Source organism: Coprinopsis cinerea (genome assembly GCF_000182895.1).
Source record: "Coprinopsis cinerea okayama7#130 chromosome 1 map unlocalized cont3.1, whole genome shotgun sequence".
Taxonomy (NCBI): domain Eukaryota; kingdom Fungi; phylum Basidiomycota; class Agaricomycetes; order Agaricales; family Psathyrellaceae; genus Coprinopsis; species Coprinopsis cinerea.
In genome coordinates this window covers 3,915,915-3,939,016 of record NW_003307544.1, presented here as the reverse complement: position 1 = coordinate 3,939,016, position 23,102 = coordinate 3,915,915, and the positions used below count along the sequence as shown (strand labels likewise).

The following is a 23,102-nucleotide window of genomic DNA, read 5'->3' as shown; positions in this document are numbered from 1 at the left end:
GGCATGATATACACGTCAATTCTCTCACTAACTTCGATGATACATCCAGTCGGTTCTGATACGAGCTTGTACGAAAATCGAGGCCTTGATCTTTGCGAGAACACTTGAGAAATCCAATTCGTTGATGCGCTCTAGATGTTGAATTCTGCCGAGATATCCTAGCGAGATTCCAGTTAGTAAGGCAACTACAGATGGGTGAGGGTCGAGACGAACCATTGGGTGAGAGCTTGAGAGCTGCATGTACGCATTAACGTTACCGACTGATCGCAATGGAGGGAGGGAGCGAAGGACTTGCCTGGGGCTTCTGAGCATATTCGTCCACCATGATTTCTCGGATCGACAACAAGAGTTCCTGGTAGGTCGGGTTGGGATTTTCCTCTGCGGCGTAGCGCTCAATAGCAATTCAGCATGACGAGGGCCAGGACGTACTCAGAACCTTGATCATGGCATGACTGAGGGCGCCTGTCGCCTTTCCGTCGACAACGTCGTCCGTGCTGGTTTGCTCGTCCTGGCACCCGCTCAGGAAAATCTAACCGCCGTTCCGTCAATCGAGGGACCCATTCTGAGACACAGTAAATTCACTCACAACATCGGCGGGGCTCTGCTTTTTCTCCATGTCACGCTTCTGAATTTCTTCGGAGAGGCCGCTTTCTGCGAGCTTCAAGCTCTGTGCGGCCTTCAGGAGGGCATCGACGTCTTCCTTTTCGACGTGATGTGCGATGTTCTTGAGATGTTCTTCCTTGCTGTGTTGCTTGATGTTCCCGTGATCATCGTACTGCACACAGCAGAGGAGTCAGGATAAAGAATTTTATGATAAATCAGAGGGAATGAGACTTGCCATGAAGGGAAGGTCTAGGATGGGCAGGCCAAGTTCAGATCTCTTTGTTTAGAAGGGAAGAGGCGTGCTCACCAATTCCGGAGCCAGAATGGCAGCACTAACGATTCTGGTGAGTGCTCTCTTTGCGAGAGAAACAAAATACCTTGCACTTACATCGAAGATAACGGTCAGACGGCATCCTATGGGAAGAGGAGGAACCAGGAGAGCGTGGAGTTCCTTGACTCAATGTCAGCTATGGGCACAGATCGCGTGGACAGAGGCCTACATCGTCTTTGATAAAACCATTCTCCTCGTGGTCACACTTTCAAAAGAATACAATGTGAGAGGAGAGACTGAGCGAGTGAGTGCTGGTACGAACAGGACAGATAGCTAAAAGGTCATGCTCGTCAATGACTAGGTTGGACCAGTAGGACATTAGTCTACTCACTTTCATCATTTCCGTCATGCTCATCACCTTCTTCGTCTTCAACCGATGCGCCGTGACCAGAAACTTGACGGTTGGTTAATTAAAGGGGCTCCAAGTCAGTCCCTACGCAGGCAAATGAACTTACACGAGAAGAAGAGCGAATCGTCAGGCTGTGGGTCTTCAACGAGCCATTTCAGATTCTCAATCTGACGTTCGAAAGCGTCGTAAGCAGGGATGGAGAACGGGACGAGACGTGATACACCTACTATATTGGCCTTGGTAGGTCGGGAATCGTCGTCCTCTTGATCATCGGTCAAGACCCGGATGTTCTCTTCCTCGAAGCCTCGCTCTTGGAACAGTTAGGCAAATCACCCAGGTCATTAAAAAGTGAATAAGCATACCCAAAAGGAAGTTCTTGAGATTCATGGCATCGTTGATGCATCCTCTGAGCTCGCCCTCCTCGCCGAAATAGTTGATTCCAACCTAAGAAAATGGTTGGTGCACAGGAATAGAGGGCGGAAGTGTCAGCTTACGAGAACGGCTTTCTTGTTGCCTGTACATGCTGAAGGGCGCCAGCTTTCTTCCTCTTCCTGCTGTTCCTCTTCTTCTTCCTCTTCTCCTTCCTGTTCTTCCTCTTGCTGCTCTTCCTCCTCCTGCTCGTTGTATTCGTCTTCGTCGTAATTTCGAGGCATGCTAACAATGAGAGTGTCAGAGAGAGTGGTCGGTAACAAAGGGAGGTGTTGATGTACCGGACGGAATCTAGAGGCGCCTTTTGTATCGACTTCCTGTGGGCGAGCTGAGGGCGATATACCCGGGTAATTAATCACTATGGGCGCAGTAGTCGAGGTGGAATGACCATCAGGTGGACACGAGTGGCCTTCTAGAAGACGTCCAGTAGTCACCCAATGTCGGCAGAGACGAGATATAGATAAGATACACAGGTTAGTTTCCCCCTTAAGATATCAAAAGTGGGTGCGTTACGACCAACTCGTGTTCGTCTAGCTTTTGTCCTATACACTTTGGATTCCGATCAGAAGGGTAAGAAGCACGAAAGAGCGCCGCAGATCACTCACCTTCGACATTTATAGCAGATGTTTGACCGTTGCAGGCGCTTGGGCGCTGGAAGGCTGCCAATGTTTACGGATGGGAGATAATGAAAGACTCGTGGTGAAGATGACCCATCAATCAATGGCGACCAAGCCCAGCTGTACACGTCCCGACCGCTCTTCCAAGGATGTTGGTACTGTCTTCATATCCAGGACTGGACATGACTGACCACTCACACGAGAGGGTATATGGTAGCGAGGACCTAACCTTAAGAGTCCGACTGCTCTGCGATTGATGCCGAGTTAAGCGCCCGCCAGCGAGTATCTTTGGGTCAGTCGGCGCTCGTCCAAGTCATATGTGAGCACGGGGAGAGTGAGGCGGAATTCATTCCGTTCGTGGTACAGAGCTGGGCGCAGCGAAGTTGGGCTCTGTGTGCATGTGTGTGCGTCAGTTATGATCAGAGCCCGACCCTCAATTCGAGAGGCGGGGCCTGTGCATTTGAATAGTCGCGTTCAGAGCAATTCCCGAGGGACTTGAGAAGGAAGAATGGTCAAGGGAAGGCCGTTTCGCAGTACCGTTGAAGAAGAGCGACCCAGAGGCCGGTCCCTGGACAAAGCGTTCAGCGATTGGCAACACTGGGTTGTTTATATCAAACCCTTTTTAATTTGTGCTCCTCAGGTTCAATCTAGCAATGATGCGCTCATTACCCTTTGTCAAAACGCTCCCTCTAGTCCAGGCGGGATACTCTCAGTGACAATCACTGACAGTCAAGGTTTCGAAATACAACTCACTGTCAATCACGAAGCACGGAGACCCATGAGCGCATGGGATCCCAACAGCCGTGCACTGCGCACTGCACTGGAACGCCAACCTCCAAAAGAGTGAGCGCGTCTGACGGGCGCCTCCCGAAATAGTCCAGCTGATCAACGTCTTACTTTCTCAATCCGCTTTCACGTGAGGAACTGCGCCGAAAAAATGCAAGAAAAAAGGCTTTCCACTGGTAGACAATAGATCACCTGCCAATGGAAATGGAAGAAAAAAATCGCGTAAAATAGTTAAAACTAAAGAGATGTACCGTAACTGAGTGGAGGTTTGCGAAAGCGATGAACGGGAACATCGAGAAGGGGTCGCGTAATACGGTATGTAGGATGGAGAACACGGGAACAAGAAACAAAACAGGAGAATCGAAGTTGATAATGTAGTGGCGTCGGAAGGAAGGTCATGATAACGCGGTGGTGTCCAATGCTGCAGGGGAAAAACACAGTTCATTTCTCTCCGGAATCGTTCTCTTGTTCATCCAAAACGACGATGGAGGGTCGGGGCGCGGAAGGCGTTGGTGTGGCAGAATTCGATTGGGATGGGGAGCAACTCTTTTTCAAGAAACGCTTAGGTAGTGGTCGAACAGGTCGGTCTGGTACAAAGCAAGTAATGATCTCTGACGAGGCGTCTGAATCCCAATCAGCCTCTTGCTCCTGTTCCCGAGCGAGAAGCATTTGGTTGTAGCGTTCTCGGAATTTGGCGTGCTCCGCTTCGTCAGAGTAGTCGTCGTCTTCCATGTTGGAATCTGAGGTGGAGTCGGAGGAGGATGACGAAGATGAAGATGCAGAGGAAGATGAAGAGTTTGAGGATGCTGAATGGAGGGACGAGGAGGACGAGGAGGAATCGGACATAGTGGTGTCTTCGTCGTGGTCAAAGGGTCGTTTGGCATTCCTTTGCTCGAAAAGACCAAGACCAAGATCCTAGAGGCGGAAGAGGTTAGCCGTAGCACTGAGATCCACAGCAATTGGGCGACGCACCATCTGAATGACCTTGTCTGTTCCCTCTGTGATATGCTCGATGTCGACGCTGGCAGGGTCCATCTCTGCTCGTTTCAAAAGAGCTTCGTTCGATGCCTGGAGTTGTGGGAGAAAGGATTGAATTCGAGAGAGCACTGTCAAGTTCATAAGAAAACCGCTAGTTGGCTCCAAATTCAAAACTCGACGTACATTCCGTATTGGGCTTGATTTCAAAGGTTGTACGGTCTCCAAAGTCAAACTTGGGCAATCCAGACACGTCTTTTTGCGCAGAGTTGGGGTTAAAAGTATTCAAGCGTTCAAAGACAGACTCTGAAAAAAAAAAGGACAAGGTTGTCAGGAGGAATGTAAGGACAAGACGATGAATGTTGCAGCGAAACGCTCGCGACTCACGTAGACGCCTTTGTCTGTCCTCTTCGTCTTCTATTTCCAATCGCTCTGTTGCCATCTTCGTCGTCGTTGGGGTGTTTCGCTCGGACATCGTGGCATGTGTTGGTCGCTGTGGGAGCCGTTATGCTCAGCGGTTATCGCAACGCCGCCTAATCTGATAACGCAGCCAGTTTCAGGTTTCTACCATAGATTCTCTAAATTCCAGCGTCTAAGTGCAGGACTTCAAGGTAAAGACTTACCAAAGTCAAAGCGGAATGCAGAGGATGGCGGTGAGTGCGAGAAAAGAAATTGGAAACCAGGCAAGCGCCAGGAAGCTGTTACGACGTCTGACATCAAATGATGGTGGGATTCCGAGATTCGGCCATCAAATCCACACCCGTTGCCTTGTGTCTCAAACATTGGCAAATAATCTTGTCCCGAGCGCTAATTCTGAAGCGAAAGTTTTTCTGGCTGGACATCTCGTTGCTAAAAAGGAAGCAGAGCAATGGAGAGATTCCCTCCTCTTCTGTAAAGCATACACTCCTCGAAAACATTCTCGCCAACCATCCCGTTCATTGTCGTAAACATCTCCTTCGGAACACAAATCCGATCGCGAATCATCGGGAAGTGAGGTTTTTACATACATGCATTCTATGGGCGTCTAACCGAACAAGTCGTATAGCTTGTAGATTTACGTACTCGTTGGGTAAACATACAAGCCAAAAAGAGAATCTTTTCCATTGGGTCGGTCCATTGCCTCGTGTGCAAGTATAACTAGTAGTCCATTCTGAGCCTGTCCGTTTCTCAATCTTTTTCGTCCCAGACCACAATCATCTAGAGTTCAGTGTTGTCCCCGTCGTCCACTATCCTGTCCTTGACTGGCGAAGAGCATTCCAATCCCGATCCCTACAACAGTGGCAACGTTGATCCCCTGTGACTCTGCGTTCTCGATTGCTTCTGCAACGGTTTCCATTTGCGTTGGCTGCGGTGGTACTACGCAATGCGAGGTTGGACTGTTAATGCTGACAGCGGCGGGGATGACAGCGGTTGGATAATTTGTGGATGCAGCAGCCGCAGCCGTCGCTGCTATCGCCAGCGAGATGACGGAGGTCGAGACCAAGGTTGGGCGCATTTTCGGTAAGTATGTCCCGCCGTACGTCAATTGCGATCACGAATAGTCCCTGGCTGCGTCGTTTCGTCGAAGATCTTCACCCACAATTTATAGTCCTCATTTTTAAACCTTACAGAGCTACCGGAATTAACCAGCGCGAAAAGTGTTTCATCGACGCTGCGGATAAGAGGATGATCACGGTCGCTACTTGCCGTCTGACGAAAGCACTTCAAAGTTCGGTGTCTGGGCGGCTGTAGCTTGCAGGAGCACCGACAACTCAAGAGATATTGATCTTCGAAACGGGCTGTTCAGACCGTCCCAAGTTTGGATTATATATGGGTCAAACCTAAGTATCTTCAAGTCCCGGACGAGTCGGCTGCACGAGGGAAGGTGCTGCGCAAGTGCGGGGGACAGGTGGCTCACCGCAGCAAAGAACCATCTTCCCATGTCAGCTACTTGTTTTAGACGTCTACCACACGAGATTATTTCGACTGCCAGGCGGACCCACACAACGCGAAGCATAAACACAATCACCCAAAATCTGATACATCGGTAAGATCCATCCATCCAACATCCTAACCCGCTGTCCCACTTCAAATAGAGGGAACCTTCCTCGTCAAACAGTCCACCTCCTTCCAATTGCGCAGCAGCAATTGCCGTACACCATCCAATCCATCAAACGTGGGGGCACCCGTCGAAGGTAAATGCGTCGATTTGTACTCCCCATCTGGAGTGCTAATCAACTCAGCTGCGGTTCGGCGGTCAAGTGGTGCGAAGGGTTGGTTTCTGCATCACAAGGTAACGGCGAAAGCTCAGAAAAAGAGATTTTTGGGAAACACTGTACCGAGTCTCAAGGACGAACGTACCGGTCGTTGAAGATGTAATCTTGGGGGTCTTGATTGGGTATCGCGGTAATCTCGTGGAGGTTACGTCGGATGGTGTCGCAATACCAGTCCAAATCTAACAAGCGCTTAGCTGTGGACATCATTCCTTCTGCTGGCCCAGGGACTTACTGAGATCATTTAGTCCATAGTTGAAAGGATTCTCGCTATCAAGCCCAGTATTAGCACAGAATATCGAGGCAGAGAGCATTGTTCAGCCGCACATTTCTTGTCCAATCTCCAGGAACCCAGTGAGGAGGAAGGCGACGAACGCTGTAGCAGGGATCGTAACATAACCAAGGGCATTGATCAATTGGAACTAGCATGTTCTGTTAATAATCGGAGTAAATGTTAGAGAATGGTACTCACGGGTAAGATCAAAAGCCATAGCCTAGTGAGAACTAAGGTGAGAGAAGTTTCCAGTTCCAAGGATCGACCTACGCACCACAAGCAAATTCGCAAATGTGCCTGATATGCGAAAGGAATGGGGTTGTTGCATATTCGGTCTAGGTGAGCGAGGGCATCGTGTAGTTGAGCAAGCGCGTTGGTCATCGCATTGGCAACGGAGGGGTTGAGTAGACCCTTCTGCATCAGAACTGCGTCGTGGGCCAACGTCAGTTCAATTCAGACTCGTAGAGGCCGATCTAGACCTACAAGCAGTATAACTTCACCGAAGGGATCATTAGCTCGGCATGCTGAGATGCGAGAAGCATGTAACTCACTTGGAGAGGATGAGATGCAACTCCAACGGGACTGTACTCTCGACGACTTCCGAGTACGCAATGCGTTTCTTCGGCCGTTTAGGGGGAGGATCGGGCTTCAAGCCTGTTTTACGCGCCAGCCTCCTTCCAATGAACCGGCCCAAACGCAGGATACCAAAGTAGTCGTAAATCGTCGTGTCGGGTGGCATACGGGCTGGTTTAAGCTCGGGTATATCAGTACTGACTTGAGCCATGAGTGTGTCCTTTCGCCTGGAAAGTCGTTAGCAAATACCACAGTAAGAGGTCGGAACACGAACTTGGCGGCAGCAGGTGTCATCTTTCGACCGCCGTGTATGTGCCAGAGTGGTAGGATATCGTTTGGATGAGGCTTGTCGGCGGCGTATCTTGGCAGATGGGCGACACTGGGATACAGGTCTTCGTAGAATACACCGGGCTCCCCTCGAAGTAAGTGCTGGGGCGACATCGTCAAGTTGGGTTCCAAATGACTACGTGCTGGGTCGAATCACCTTGACAGATACTGCGAAGGCGTGGATCTAAAGTACCAGTGTCATCATTATTGAAACCTATCATTGCACAAGCTCACTTACAAGGTTGATCATCGTTCTTTTCTCCATTATGACTTCCATTGGGGACGGTGCGTGTCCGTCCTCGTCCGCCTCACGCTCATCGGGCACGTGGATCCAAATCTAAGACGACGAGTTCAACATGTTGCCGCTAAAGTCGAGTGGGTGAACGACGAACAAGTTGAGCCAGTATCCGCGACCCGGTTCTGATATTGGACCACATTTTCGCGCCATCTCGGTACCTGGTCGATATCAGTTACAGCGAGCGATATCGAATGTCAAGCTGGAAGTTCACGCACCTTTCATAGGCCGAAGAAGTACGAAATGATATCACCAAACCGAGTACCACACCAGCCACGACCAACAGCTGAGTATCTATCCCCAATTTATGCGGGGTAAGCTGGTGAACGAGGGTAACCGCTGTTCACAACACTCAACTGTCAGCACGACATTTCTCTGCACGGAGATGTTAACGCAGAACATACCAGTGGAAAAAGCCGTAAAGAACAAAATATCCGGCCAAACATCACTCAAGATCGTGGAATTGAACAGGTCAAGGTCCCATTTCCGACGAAAGAAGCGATTGTTGGCAATCAGCGTCATCCCGCCAAGCGCAGTAGAGTCAGAGCTTGAGTAGTAGATTCAAGAGATGTTGGAGAAGGTCAGGACGAGAGAGATATAGCATGGGCCACGTTCCTGCCTCAATGCAGGCAACAAGTCGAGACGCAAGGTTGCCACCGAGGTCCTCAGGGTGACAGGGTCCCAAGCCACACCCAAGACCAAGAACTGCCAGTTTGGGCGCGGCGTTGGGTGTTGTTCGCGCCTTGAACTTGCGCATTACGACAGGCCTCCTCGTGGATTATTGTGTCGAGATCCATTGTAATCAAGCAAGTTACTGGGATACAGTCGACGTCTGGGCAAAAGATAGGCCTGAAAGTCTGGTGCGCAGCATCTAGCGGTCTGAAGGAGAGGAAGAGGAAATGCACAAGTTCAATCTCCGCATCAAAACGCAGGCCGGGGAACAAAACGGAATTCCAATCTGGACGTCTGCCGCGGAATCCAGCCGGCCGAGGGTTGATAGGCTCGCTACCAGCCGGTACACACGTGACCACATCAGGGTCAACTCCGTGTACCGGCTGGGAGTCACCAAGCCCATTTTGGCGTGTCACGCTTGTCACACTCTGACTTAGCGAAAACTCGATGAAAACGCGCGCGCGGTTAATTAGCCTATGGTACACTACGGTAATTTCCTCCTCACTCCACCCTTCCTCCTCGCCATCTGTAGTATCGTATAGTTGAAAATTATCAGAACCATCGCCTGAATGACTGTAACTGTCAGAATGTGAATGGTCACGCTCGGGAGTCGGGCTCTCGCACACCCACAACCTCACCTCCAGCCCGGGCCATCCCATCCACCCCCTCCAGTCCAAGGATGGCACACAGGCCATTGGCTGATATACTATGTTCCTCCCCCTCCTCCCCACATGATATACCCTTATCCCTATCCTTTCTATTATCCCCGGCCACCTCCAAACGGACATGTCCCTTCCTCCTCGTCCCCTACCTCGTTTACACCCCCGGCAAACCCAAGTTGAAATTGTTGAGAAAATTGTATTTTTTAGAGTAGTGTTCAATCGATTTATTTACTCGAACTAATGCTATAGACAATGGCTCTGAAGATATCAATTTTGGAGTGAATTTGAGGACCGAGGAAGGAGGGAGGAGCGAAATTTCGCTAAGTCGATGTCACGCTCGGGGGGTCCCTGCTAAAGGTGCCTTGGTTGTCCCAGTCGTTACGCTGCGCTCCACTTGTTTGTGCTGGCCATCAACCGGCATCGACCAAATACGGTACAAACATAACACAAACAGAGTGGGGCAAGGCGTAACGACTGGTCGCGAGTCTAGAGGGTTGATCTCTGATTTCTACCTCGTTCTCCTAAGCGTTCGTACGTTGGAGCGTCAGAAGAGAACCATGACAGGTTAGAGGTATGTAACGTCCTCTCCTGAAACTATTGATAGTTGATCATTCACCTCGACTTCTTAGCTTCCAGAATATCACGTCTACATCTTGGAACACCAAGCTGGCAATCTGCGATGGTTATCCTGCTCTCCCTCGTGGAAGGCCTCGAACGCTTCCAGTTAGCATGAAGACGACTGCTTCATGACTGCGCTGGAGGAGCTTCCCCCGCTTAAACGCTATCTGAAGTCTAAGTGACACGCCGAAGTGCCGATCAACTGTTGAACTAGGGGTACTGTGGGCGGTCGCGCCCAAAAGGCTAGCTCCAAGTTGTGCTCCACCAGACATTGGAAACGCATTCTTCGCCATCGACGTCTCCTCTAACTATTCCCGCTTCTTACTGCTGCTTTTGACTGTTGGAATCTCTCTTCAAGGTAACGGAACGCCAAAGAACCTCGTTAAGAGGTAAACCGCACGACTGAGACGCCTTCTTTCTCCCACAAAAAGGTTCTCAAACCAGAGCATCACCTTGCATCAGCTGTGTACTTGGAGCCGTACTACGTGTCGTCAGCCTAAAATAACTTGCCGGATCTTGAAACCCAACCTTACTCGAGTGCGATCTCCTCGCCGCGTATTTAAGCTGACCTTGGCTGGCTCATGGCGCTGTACTCAACTTCGAACTATCATGGCTAGAGACTTCCCTCCTTTTCCAGACGACATACCTACCCACCCACTGCTTATCGTCGACTACGAAAAGGTCAAGAATAGGGACCAGGACGAAATCGAGAAGCTCTGGGAAGCAGCAACGAAGCTCGGGTTCTGGTAGTGAGTGTCCCGGAGAAGCTATGCCTATCTCCCGGTTTGTCTGAAATTTCTCCCTCGGTAGTTTGAGGAACCATGGATGCTCAGAAGAGGCCGATAGAATGTTTGATCTGGGTGCGGATGTAATGGCTTTGCCCCTATCCGAGAAGATGAAGTACGAACAAGGAAACGACGGCGCTTCCGCAGGGTAATACCTTCTAAGTGCTCGTCTCTGATTGGCGACTGAACGAATTCAGGTACAAGGCAGCAGGAGCGAACGCTGTAGATGCTACAGGAGAGCCGGACCTCGTCGAATTTCTGAACGTCTCCAAAGACGACGTTTTGGCATGGCCCCGTCCGGGCAAACGCAGCTATCCCAAGCCTGCCACGGATCGCATGGACTCAACTATTATCCCGTTCTTCCGGAAGTGCATGGAGGTCAACGCGGTTCTTCTTGGGGTTTTCGAGGAGAAACTCGGGCTTCCCTCAGGAACATTGGCGAGACGTCATCTCGATGACGAGCCAAGTGGTAGCGAGGCAAGAATAACATGTACTCCTCCGATGAAGGATACAGAGCGTGTTGCTATCGGTGGCCACACTGACTTTGGAAGCTTGGTACGTCCAACCTCACGACTCGATACGAGACCTAATGCTGACAAGGCGGACAGACCGTATTGTTCAACCGGCTAGGAGGACTCCAAGTACTCCCTCCCGGGTCTGATCATTGGCAGTATGTCAAGGTAGGTCGCCTTCTCGCTAAAACGAAGAGACCAATATCGAACCAAGTCTAAGCCGCTCGCTGGACATGCCATTTGCAACGTCGGAGACGCTCTCACGATCTTCAGCGGTGGTATCCTTCGATCCAACCTTCATCGCGTACTGTGAGTTCCTTCCGTTCAAACTGCCTTCTAGTTCTGATAGTCAATGTCACACAGGCCTCCGCCAGGCTCTCAGGCTAACAGCCAGCGTTGGTCTCTGGCCTACTTCACGCGGCCAGGAAATTCTGTCCTTCTCCAACCTTTGATGGACGAAAGTTCCATGATCTCTAATGCTGTTAACACAGTCGGAGAAACACATGGCCTGGTTACAGGGGGACAGACGGCCGGTGAATGGTTCGCTCGTCGTATCAAGAACCAGAGGCTTGATAACAGGAAGGCAAGTCGTTATTCCCCTTCATACCGATGGGATCTGATTGCTTGGGCAGGGCCCTGAGACCTGGAAAGCCAGTCGTGGGACCGACGCTGCTCGCGAGATTCAGTGAACACGCTCCAGAGCGACAGTGCGCGGGAGCCGAGTTGACTGTGGAAGGCCCTGAATAGTGGTAATCCGTGACGAGTGGTCGTGTTTTCATGTTTCGGGAAGTCACTCGTTGCATTGTACTTATCTCGTTCTATTGTCTGCCTCCTTTGTTCAGCTATCGTTGGTTGGAGAATTTCATGGTTCGAATTCGAAATCGATCGGATTCCCTTCGTGTCTGAGTCCTCGGAAGCTCCGAATCATTAGTTCTCAAGTCAGAACAGATTGCGTACACGCGACGTTGAAGGCCATGCCCACCAGGCCCTGGTCACCTGATCGACCCCGAAGAACAGCACTCCATCCGCAATGTTTTTGTGATGGGAAACGAAATGCGGATGTGGGATAAAAAGCAGTGGCAGTCGCTCGGAATCCTCCAGCTGATATTATGTACACCCCTCTTGTATTCGGTCCTACTTTAATCCCTTAAAGAAAGAAAGAAAATTTACTTCCGTGAACGAAGGAGACAACAGGGAAAGAAGATGTCCTGATAAGGCAACTACGTACCTTGAGAAGGCGCGAGGCGGATGGTGCCATTATGTCGCGGTCCTTGGCAAGGCTCACCCAATCCCAATATTTCATCCAAGTCTGTGTCGTCTTCAGCGGTCGCCTGTTCTGTGGCGTTTCAATCGGGAAGGATGCGATCGGCGAGACGAGGGGTACCGTCCACAGCTTCCACCCATGACGATATGGTCTCGGACCTCAGGCCTCAGGACTGATAAGTCTGCGCGATCGTGACTGTGAGATTAGCAATAAAGTTTTATTCCCGAATCGCAACGTGTCAGAGCGTGCTCCAGAAGCCTCCGCTTTCCGTCAAATGGACGACAGATATTGCCAAGGATTGCGTCAGGTCAACTCCAGGCTACCTGGGAGCCATTGGTGGGAGCAACCGCCAAGTGCGGTTGCAGAGGGTACACTCATCTGGAGGAGCTGATAGGCCATGGGTAACTTTAATTTCCGCTCAGAACTGACTCGTAATACGTATTCGATAGCCACAATATAGATAAGCGTCAATCCGCTGCAAGCACAGTGAAGGGTACGATTCTCTCCCGAGAGTGTGCCGATCGTTAATGGTTCTTGAAACTCGGAAGAGAAGTGTGAAGCGTCGGCGAGAGGGACGAATTCCGAATAACCCCGGGACAGGCCGTAGTTACTCCTGGTTGGACCACACCGCCCAATGATATGTTTCCTTCCTGCCTAATTAGGACCTGTACCTTCCCAGTGGAGTCCTCGTATCGGACGCGTGTCCTCGGCGATGGTGGTGGTCAGGCTTCTACTACAATGATGGGCTATAATCCCTCAGGAAAACACGTATTCACCTTGTACAATGGCGCCTGGAATAACTTCCATTCTTCGAAGTAAAGTCGAATTCTTCAGTTGATTCTCGAGTTGGTTGCGATAAGGGTGAGCAATGGATAATGGACACAGGTGGCGGAGACAACACTCTCGGACTCACCTGGGGAGTACTGGCTTATGGATTAGTCACCAATCCATCCCCTCGTTCGCGCGAAAGTTCACGGGTATGTCGAGATCAAATCGAAAGAAAGACATACTGAATTGGCCCAAGTGCCAGGAAATGCGCGGCTATCTGTCCAGGATTGGTAGGTTCAGCCCTAGATTAGCTCGCCAGGAAACACTTCTCATGTCTGTCAAAGACCAATCAAACGTTATAGTGAACAAACTAGTAAGGCTTACCCATCAAGTTGGCTTGACAATCAGTCGTCTACGGACCTGCAGTCGTCGCGTTCCTCCGTTCCGTTCCGCCTATTCCGTGGCGGGGAGTGCTTTGGGACGGATTTTCCGAGATGTCCAAGTGAGAATTGGTCATGAAATCATACCTACGGAAATTGAACATTGCGGTGGACTCATGAAGGTCTTCGGTGGATGGAGTCTTGTCTGTAGGTCTACCAGGGACCAGTTGGACGAGTCAATCAATTCCCGAAAGGAAGAACGAGCTGCCCATTGGACGCTTCAGCGATAGATGTAACCGACAAAGGAGTACTTTGAGCCATATCGACTGCTTTGTGACCGTAAGCTCACGGACGTCAATACACAGACTGCAGGGTGACCAAAGTGACATCACCGTCATCTGAGGACAAATCCCCCGTCATACCTCCTGCGCCAAACACAGAGGGCTTTGTGAGCGCTAGAGCAAATTTCATCACAATCACAAAGGTAAGGGGAGCCGAAGAGCTCACCTACTTCACATGGGGCTGATAGATCTCGGAAATGAAACGAACGGCTGAGCAAAGAGGAAATTGTCACCCAAGACAGTCTCTGCCGTTTTATCGGTTCGATGGCAGCAGAAACCAGAGATTATGGGGCTGGGGCGAGGGTCGTCAGGGTCGACGAGATCGTCGTTTCATTAAAGTGGTACCATTGGTGGAATCATTCGCAGTGTGGGGTAGACAGGTGAGAATAGAACTTCGACTGCTAGATGGGCACTGTAGACTTGAAAATCAAGACCCAGCGCAAGGAGGAACCTAACAGCTCGGCCGAAAGTTGGTATAAGCAGGGCGTTCGGACTGAGCAGAGGTCGAGGTGGAAGTCCCCAAAGTTTCTAGGACACCGGAGCCAAATTCTCAAGCGCAGCAGCAAAGCGTACGTCGAAATTCACCAACCGGCGGCGCTAGCGAGTTCTGCGCAGACAACCTTCGACGACACGACATCAGAAATACAGGTCTTCTCCCGCTGTTTCATGTCAAACGACGTATATGTGTGTCTTTCAAGCAGAGGAAATTCAAAAAGCGGAGTCCGGTGAGGTCCCGGGGTTCTGGTGCGCGAGGTGTCATCCCTCCCCAGAGCAGGCCTCGCGGGTCACCGTCGACACCAGAAGACTGGCGCAGCTCCAGAAAGGTGACGGTGTCCTCGAACAGTGGGCAGATGCATCAGATATTAGCGTAGAGACAAAAAAAGCGCCACAAGAAGACGACGGCATTCGAAAGCTGACGTCCGTTGGATCTATAAAAAGTGGGACGGTGATCAGATGGTCAGGCATGAGGCTGGCGATGATCCAAAGCAGCAAGAATGCTGTGGTCAGAAGGTCCCGGGTAGCAAGTACTCTGTATTGAAACCAGCCATAGTAAAGGTCACGGAGTTTGGGGTGAGAGTTAAGCTCGAAGCCAGGGTGGGATGTGATTTGGCGTTGGGAATCGGGATGGTGGTCCCACGAACACACGGAGTCAGGTGACCTTGGACTTGGACTGGCCCCACAGTCCCAAGAGACCGTGACCCTCCTCGGTCCCCCACCGCGACAAACAGTGGGGTCCGGGACTCAGATCTTAGAGCGTGAAATCATCCACCTTCCGTGCACAGTCATGAATCAAATTTGTTAGACGCAAAATGCATCGAATTCAGGCCAACATGAGAAAAGAAAGGTGAGTAAAGCCTTGTAACTTTTCAGTTGCTTTAGCTCGGGATTCAAGTTTAGAAAGACCAACGACTGTCACTAAGCGGCGTTACCAACCCCCAAAAAAGCTGCCCTTGGGTCTCGATGAAAAACTTGCCTTCTGGAGCGTGCTTCATGAGGTTTACAGCAATCGAGATTTCATTGATGGAACAATCATATTAATGAAGATTCGTGCCCTTAGTGGATGCTTTAGATTATTGTTAAGCGCTCCGAATCGTGCGGCTGCCTACAAGATGAGCCCTAGTCTTTAGCTGTTCGCCATCGGCCGTCAGACGTCGGCTCCGGGATTTACTAGACTCGCCCGACAGCCCTCACGACAGGAACCGCCCATTCGGCGCGGGAATTCCTGAGCGCTTAATGCGAGATGAGAGCTAGAAGAGCTGGTCAGCTTCTTTCAAATCAAGCTCTGTGGTGCCTGCGTCATAGCGCCTTCGTTACGCTGTGAGACTCCATCTCATTACACTGTCGCCTCCTCAGTTCCCCCAAGGCTACGACAAGCTACGTGGCGGGAACTCACGGCATTGGACTAATAACTCTTTTGTTGGAGACTTGGGTGCTTCGTACCCTTGAATCCCATGCTAACGACTCCCAATCTCTCTCCAACGTATTCAATCAAGCTGGATGGGATCGACTTTGGTGTTGGCGGCGGCGTCTCCCACCATTCTCGTCCGAAACCTCTCAGTGTCCCTCCCACCTTTGATACGAAATGACGTCGACAACCCTTATGAGTCGCGTAATACCGCATCACCGATTGGTGATTACTTCCCAATTGCCTTCAACCCCTTCGCAACAGTGGCAACCAGGCATCGTCGCGGCGGCTGGCATGGTATTATGGCCGTACAAGGTAATAGATGCACCTTTTCCTCTCCTAAAAGCCCTCTCTACTCCACTGTTCTCAATTTCTGGTGGTGCAGATAAGAGGCGCGTCGTCATAGATGCCTAAATGCCCGCTCTATCCAAGCAAATGGAAACGCGTAAGTAATCAACGCGTGGAAACGAAAGCGCCAACAAAGTTTCTTTCAGGATTCTCGATCCTTCGGTAGACAGATGAAGGTTCTAAGTCCCAATCGACGCTCAGGCTTTCGAGGGTGCTGGAGTCACTTCTATCAGGACCTCGACGAGATGTCCTTTAGCCGTCAAGGATCATCTAAGCAAAACTTCGATTTGTGCAAATCATTTGGTCGGTCGAGATGGTCACGGACAGCTTGTTTTGGCCAGACCACTCTGAGAAGTTATTCTCCGCACGGAAGATACCGAAGGAAGAACGGGCGGTATGTCGAGATATTTGCTTACTATCTATCTGCTTCTCGTTGGCCACGGACAACTTATAGCTTAAACACTTGTACGAATCGACCCTGCCCCGCAACAAGCTGCTATGTTGTTTCCCCATTCAAATGACTTGGGGGATTGTCAACTCCTAATGAGCTCATTTTTCAGTTCTATCCTCCTCCACCATTGATTCCTTTGGAAGCACAGGATTGGTGTGCGAAGAAACACTTCCCACCCCATAGCAGCACTTTCAAAGAAGGCTGAAGCTTAAAATACTCAGACAATCTTGGCAGAGAGCTGCATCCAACTCTGAAGGCCATCGATCGGCACCAACTTCGTTGCACGGACTTGATTGAGTCTAAACACCCCTGTAAATATCTGGTACGCAACTTCTCTTATCGCGGTTGCACAGACCGTCAATGTGGGCTCGTTCAGCTATCCGGAGACGATCGATCGAACGAGGGGGACGAATCTCAACGGATCGAACTAATGGTATCACGCTCTACTCAATCGAGTTCCATTCATTCAGGGCACCATTTTGCTTCCGCCCCGCCTCCCGCCTCCCTCTGATCCGCCCTTTGACCCGCCCCGTCGCGATCAAAAAATCAATACTGATCTGATCTCCACGTCAACTCTTCAAGTGCAGGGCGGGCACCGGTGGGGTTGACACACTGCACCCGGGAGGGATGCAGTTTATCTTTGACATATCAGTTTGTCCGAACAACCCTCGTTTTCGAGGGAAAGACATCAATTTTCAAATTTGAGGGACCTTGATCATGGTGCGTATGGACAGTTAAGGGTAGTAAGTGGTAAGTGAATGCGCACCGGGACTGGCAGGGATTAGTCCAAATCGTGTGAAGTGGGGACAAAACTTCTGGAATTTCATAGTTGCATTCCTCAACTCCTTCGGATGAACGATCCTCGCGCTGAGGAGAACCCACGGCTGCGCTCTGCATGCCTGACAGACGAACTCGACGTTCGATGAGCGCGGGTGTCTCCACCCCAGAAAAGGCATTTTTCGACTTTATTTTCGTGGCGTTGGCATCTGTTTGAAATTTCGAGGAAGCCTAAAGATGAAATTCGGAGATTTCCCGCGATCAGCTTGAAGGCATCCAGGATCGCCATCGTACGCGGGAGAGGTCGCGAAGTTAGGGGTAAATTGCACTGTGTTCACGTACATACCTCAAAGATCGAATGCATGAAGGTCATTCATGGGAATTGGACGAGCGTCGGGGCACGACAAGACATGGAAGCTCTGATTGAGAGGGTTAACTTGGCTCTAGATTGAGATACATACATGACGAGTTTGATAACGACAGCACCACCCCCAAATTCCTGGGTACGCACTGGCAGTCCTTCCTCAAAGCCAGGACCCCGCCCAGTGACCAATTCAATGTTGTGGAGTGTGGTGTCCCTCGTTTCGCCATTTGCCGGTCGCCAGTCGCCCTAACCGCACGCTACACGGAACCGTACGTTCTTGTAGAACCTGCGTGAGAAGTATGTGTGTGAGAGAGAGAGGTAGTCTAAGACTTATGCACAAGGTAACGATTGATTAGTTTTGAGGACGCCGATCGACGAATAGAGTGAGTACCCTGCGAAGTTGTTGTTGATTACAGAATGATCATGCTTGGTGTAAAGAATCCTGAAGGTTACCAATTGGTTCAGGCAAGTTTCAGGGGTAAGAAGGGGGTTTTTGCTGGGTAGGTAGGTTTCGAAGACATTTACTTAGTGGTTCTCCGAGTTCGACTTCTTCGAATTCAGACGAAGGTGAAGACCAAAGGCCAAGACAACAGCACCTCGTTGATTGATGAATGATCGACCCAACTTTAGATGGCGGAAGAGTAGCGGGAAATAAAGCGTCCTAGCAACGACGACAAGGGATAACTGCATTATGGGGTGCCTTCGCTCCCTTCTGGACAGACTTCAGATGGCTGGAGGTAACACCTCCATAACGAAGTACACTTTGAGGACGTCAGGACAATAGAATCACCAGAAATGACTCGAGCAAGAATTGATCTCACCTAACGTCGAGGGGTCAGGCTTTGTTCATCCATCTTCTGAGCACTCATTAACCTGACCACCGTTCCCACTCGGTAGATATTGGAAGTATAAATACGATACATACACACCTCAAATAAGGATGCATGTAACGTGCTCATGCGGTAGCGGATCGTGATGTTACGGCAAATTCGAAATCTCATTGATCTTTCGAAGCGCTGCTTGCTATCTATCAAGTAAATACAGTAGGTACTTGGAAGCCGGCGTAGTTTAAAGTAGAAAAGGAGAACAGCGATAGATAACAGCACATCAGAACAAGAGGAGAGCTCGCTATTCCGAAGCGGTGATACTCCACCAAGTGGTTATTCCTGTCGACTCACCCTTCTCCGATTGGCATTACAGAGCTCAAGCCAGATCGCCTTTATGAGCAATCGGTAGCGGACGCCGAGCATGCGCCCAAATCAGAAGGGGGACGGGTACCTGCAATTATATGCGCGCCTATCATTAGGAGCGATAACGATAAGGAACCATACATAAGTATCTGATGTTTGAAACTGCGCTTGCTTCTGCGCATCCAGTACGTGGTTCGTTGTACTTCCCGTGGGAGCGCCCCCGCCTGGCAGTCCATGTCGAATGTCAATAGTGGAGTTGTGCTACATGGGAGTCAAGAATCGAGACAAGCGAAGTCGAGACTAGCAAGTGGAAGTTCGAGGAGATTTGTTTAGCACTACTATCTTTGTACTTACCGGGAAGCCAGATCAGACTCACTCGACACTCAGCGCTCGGCTCTCGGCGCTCATGGGCCCCAGTGCAGCCTCGAGGCTGCTCTATTCCCGCATGATACGTATGCCGTTCGGGTATATATGCGCGCCTAAATCGCGGTTCGGCCACCCGTTTCCTTCTAGGCGGTCTCACGTCTAAGCTCTGCTTGTGGTACCTTCGAGTTCGCGAAAACCGATTGCATGCGCGCTCAGGGCGAGTGAAAGAAAGGGCATACTTGGTTTTGAACATTGAACCCTCGGTTATACGGAGGTTTACGTCCGTGAGCGCTCTCAGGAGTCAGGCTCTTGTTCCCAGCTGCGTGCAATCTGTCAATACGACGCTTCGGGCAAATGTTGACTCAGAACAGCTTGACGGTTGAACCTTGAAGACCGAGTGGCCTTGCAGCGGCGACGAGGGACTCAAAGTTGGAACTTACAGTAATTCGGGAAAGTACATAAAGTCAAAGTTGGAAGGCGGCGATTCCGAGAGCCCAGTAGGCAGAATTGGCGCTGGAAAGCGGTGATTGCATTGTGGCTACTTTTAAGTCTAAGAGAGCGGGGATCAGAAGGTGCTCGAAATAAAGCGCAATGAACTACACATTCAATAAATGGATGATTGAGATGGGTATAATACCGTTTCTGGAAGGGGTCTCATCGCCACTAGTCTCAACGGCCGAGCCGCAAGAACGTGGACGAACCCCTGGCAGATGGATTATTATTAGACACACACTCAGGTCCATGGTCGCGGTTGCCGAGACAGGAGGTATGGAAGATTCCAAGTGGAGGTGGATCGTTACGTTCGCCTTTGTACTATGCCGGTAAATCAATCGGGTGGATCATGACTTTAGTAAGTAGGAGTAGGTAGGAAGAAGACCAGTGGTTGGAGGAGCACTAAGATAGAGGTATGCATGCATGAGTGACGATTTACTACTACACACATACTACTAAGGACCAAGTTCTAGTCTTCACTAGACTCCTGATAGGTTTGTCTATGACTTAATGAAGTTCCATGAATAAGCATACAGGTTTGGTTTAGTCACTAACCTCGTCGAATTCGTCATCGACTCATTCCAGGAACAACTTTACATCGACCATCGACTGAGAGCAGCTTGCCAATGGTCCCTGAATGATCCTGTCCATGATAAGCAGTACATACAACATACTTACCCATTTTTGGGAATCTGACACATCTTTTGAGCGGTGAGTGACCAAAAAGGAAGGAAGGATGCTTAGATTAGATTAGGGAGCTCCTATTCCTCTCCTCTGGTTTTTGCGTTGGTTCGCTGAGTCAAAATTGGAGTTCGCTGAATTTTTGGGCTTGGGTTTCTGGGAGTGTTGAACGATGACGATGGTAGGGGACTTGGTGCTACGCGTTGGACTCTGTTGGATGGTGGAACCTCGACGTCAATTAATGTTTATCCAGCAATAAACTTCGGAAGACTGTGCAATGACGATGGCTATAGTCAGCAACAGCTATTCCGGTGCGATAAGCAAAGGGCGAGAACCCAGTCAGCCTGGTAGATAGATAACACCGTCGAAGAGTCGAATTCCGAGTCCGAGTGCCGACGGGCAAGGGAATTCGACGCGAGGACACTCGGGAGTCGGGCGCATTCGCACAGTACCCACCGCCTTCTTATTGTGCTTGATCTGGAGGGTAACGTTCAATGGTGTCAACGTTCCATGGTCAGCAGTCGGCGAACGATTGCTAACTTGTGAGAGGGGTTAAGCTTGAGAGTGGAGAGGCGGTGCAGATACTAAATGATCGAACGTGCGTACAGTACAGCATTCAGTGGGTCCCAGACCCGATTCCGAGTTCTGAGCGCTAGGCATGGTGGGCCGGCGGCTAAGCGGTGGTTTGTTGTGATTCATCGGGTAAGTGCAAGGCACACACATGCGCGCCTTGCACTTTGAGAAAGACGCTCGTTCGTTCGTTTATTCGACAGTAAATAGAAGTTGGGAATGGTGTACGTACGTACTGCCCAAGGTCAAGAGAAACGTTGGGTTATCGGAGAGGTACAGTGAGTAGGCCTTCGTGGACGGCCCCCTTCATGCCGCATACCTAAGGACCTCAATAGTATCTCCCAATTCTCGTCCATGTCCATACTTATCCGCCCTCCTTCCCTCTTTATCCAACTCTCACTGGTCAATTTTTTTCTAAAACTACCGTTCACAAGCCAAAAACGTAAGCCCTCGCCCTCTGTCCTCTGGATGTAATCCGATCCGAAGACCGGATTGGCTACGCGAGTCTGCGTGGGCTGTGCCTTACGACGAGCGGAGCGCATCGAGGGACAAGTGTGAAACTGTCTGAGCGTACTTATAGGCACCGCTTATCGGAATGGAGGATTGGGACTTGGTATTAATTTTTTGGCGCCCGAGTGGGAAGAAGGTGAATGCGAATGCGAATGAAGGTGTTCACGAATTTCGAGTCATTGTTGTTGAGGGAGGGGTGCTGGGTAGCGATGGGTGCGACACCGAGCGGAAGGCTGAGGATAGGAATACAGTACATCCAAGAAATAGAAGGGGAGGTTTTTGGGGGATTCAGAGGGTAGAATGGAGAGGTAGACTAGATGCGTACGTAATGAGTCAGATTCGGCGGGAGAGAGAGTAAGTGCGCATTGTGCATTGTTAGGAAGTATGGCGCGAGGGTTCGCACTACTCAACTCACACTCGCCTTACTTAACCGTCCGAGTCCCAGTCCATTTTTTCCATACACCCGTCGGTGATGTGCGAAAGCAAGAGGGGAACCATGCGTACGCCCCTAGTCGGGCGTACGTATTCAATTGGGGTGGGTGATAGCGATATCAGAATCAGTCAGACTTCGGGCGGCAGATTGCGAAGACAAGTAAAATTAATTTTTTCGTGAGTTTTTGTGGGAGATGTGCTGGGGACGCCGGTGTCACAATCAAGCTGTGATTTGAAAGAGGTCCAGAAACTTGCTGAGGCTGGGAAGCTTAGCCTGGGCGACACCCGACGGTCATTGGTGGAGCAAGTTCAACGGAGCAAGTTCAACGGAGCAAGTTCAACGGGAAGTTCATGTACAAGAACGCTCAGCCTGCCCAAGAGATCCAGAGTACTGAGTATCGGGATCCAGGATCAGTTACATACAATGTAAGTATAGTTTAAGAGTGGCCAAAGTATTGTCATGAGAAGGTGGAGTACGGGAAGGCGGTGGGGGAGGCCAAGTGGAGAGTGACGAGAGACCAAGGAATGCTATGAACACCGGGTGGAGGGCGGGAGCTTCGAATTAGCAGGAACTCAGTTGGACGGAACTCAGAAAGTTGGAGTGGTCGAGTCATGAAGAGAAGGATGGAGAAGGAAGGCTGAGGGTAGCATAGAAGTTCCAGTGCGCGTCAGTGCGGCGAATATTCCAGTGCGTGCCAGACGCCAGTGAGAATTCAGAGATTCCAGTCCCAGTCGATGGCGATGATTCCCATTCCAGTGCCAGTGGGATCAGGATTCATTGGTTGGGGCGGGAGATACGCTTGTCCGTCGTCCGATGGGAAAAGATTGGTATGTGGGGTATTCTAGACCTCACCTGGGGCCTCCATGGCTATACAGTAGTTAGAATTCGTAGAACAAGACCATCTAGACCGACCTATGAAGACAGACATAAGCCGGTGGGTATGGACTATGGCAAGAACGAATCGAATGAGTAAGAGGGAGGAATAGGATCAGAGGAGAAGACGCGAAGATGATTCGCGAAGAGGAGGTGGAGACTGGGAGTTGGGGACTCGGGGGGATAAGATTCGGGACTAGGGACGGTCCTTCGATCCCAGGGACGATAGACCGATGGACCTCGCACCGAAATTCCAGGGATGCCCAAAAAGAAATTTGGTCCTCCCTCGAGGTTCCCCGAAAAGGCAACGATGGATGAGTTTTTTCGT

General features: G+C 50.5%; 6 protein-coding genes across 6 annotated transcripts; 2 read left to right on the top strand and 4 right to left on the bottom strand.

Moving 5' to 3' along the window:
- Positions 1-27: 27 nt before the first annotated feature.
- CC1G_08776 (hypothetical protein) lies at positions 28-1,936 on the bottom strand (the record flags this gene model as incomplete). Its single annotated transcript, XM_001829569.2, has 12 exons — positions 28-158; positions 214-234; positions 262-378; positions 430-529; positions 587-775; positions 992-1,054; positions 1,104-1,139; positions 1,197-1,207; positions 1,266-1,328; positions 1,390-1,593; positions 1,646-1,727; positions 1,778-1,936. 12 exons carry the CDS (start codon positions 1,934-1,936, stop codon positions 28-30), a joined length of 1,176 nt encoding a protein of 391 aa, XP_001829621.2.
- A 1,620-nt stretch (positions 1,937-3,556) lies between these two features.
- Positions 3,557-4,644, bottom strand: CC1G_08775 (hypothetical protein; the record flags this gene model as incomplete). The annotated part of the gene is made up of 4 exons (XM_001829568.2): positions 4,478-4,644; positions 4,277-4,396; positions 4,088-4,221; positions 3,557-4,030 (listed from the first exon to the last, which is right to left on the bottom strand). The coding sequence occupies exons 1-4, from the start codon at positions 4,563-4,565 to the stop codon at positions 3,557-3,559; spliced, it is 816 nt and encodes a 271-aa protein (XP_001829620.2). The 5' UTR covers positions 4,566-4,644.
- A 650-nt stretch (positions 4,645-5,294) lies between these two features.
- CC1G_13794 (hypothetical protein) lies at positions 5,295-5,585 on the bottom strand (the record flags this gene model as incomplete). Its single annotated transcript, XM_002912217.1, has 2 exons — positions 5,295-5,435; positions 5,481-5,585. The coding sequence occupies 2 exons, from the start codon at positions 5,583-5,585 to the stop codon at positions 5,295-5,297; spliced, it is 246 nt and encodes an 81-aa protein (XP_002912263.1).
- Positions 5,586-6,157: 572 nt separating this feature from the next.
- On the bottom strand, positions 6,158-8,333 carry CC1G_08774 (hypothetical protein; the record flags this gene model as incomplete). The annotated part of the gene is made up of 14 exons (XM_001829567.2): positions 6,158-6,350; positions 6,431-6,524; positions 6,578-6,612; positions 6,670-6,764; positions 6,815-6,836; positions 6,891-7,041; positions 7,100-7,110; positions 7,168-7,416; positions 7,464-7,618; positions 7,674-7,700; positions 7,755-7,853; positions 7,909-7,972; positions 8,030-8,150; positions 8,216-8,333. The coding sequence occupies 14 exons, from the start codon at positions 8,331-8,333 to the stop codon at positions 6,158-6,160; spliced, it is 1,434 nt and encodes a 477-aa protein (XP_001829619.2).
- Positions 8,334-10,372: 2,039 nt separating this feature from the next.
- Positions 10,373-11,700, top strand: CC1G_08773 (hypothetical protein; the record flags this gene model as incomplete). Its single annotated transcript, XM_001829566.1, has 6 exons — positions 10,373-10,512; positions 10,574-10,696; positions 10,746-11,103; positions 11,157-11,228; positions 11,281-11,369; positions 11,424-11,700. 6 exons carry the CDS (start codon positions 10,373-10,375, stop codon positions 11,698-11,700), a joined length of 1,059 nt encoding a protein of 352 aa, XP_001829618.1.
- Positions 11,701-12,721: 1,021 nt separating this feature from the next.
- On the top strand, positions 12,722-14,852 carry CC1G_13793 (hypothetical protein; the record flags this gene model as incomplete). Its single annotated transcript, XM_002912216.1, has 9 exons — positions 12,722-12,725; positions 12,785-12,817; positions 13,004-13,139; positions 13,264-13,301; positions 13,455-13,679; positions 13,838-13,956; positions 14,002-14,193; positions 14,294-14,382; positions 14,429-14,852. 9 exons carry the CDS (start codon positions 12,722-12,724, stop codon positions 14,850-14,852), a joined length of 1,260 nt encoding a protein of 419 aa, XP_002912262.1.
- Between the last annotated feature and the right edge of the window lie 8,250 nt (positions 14,853-23,102).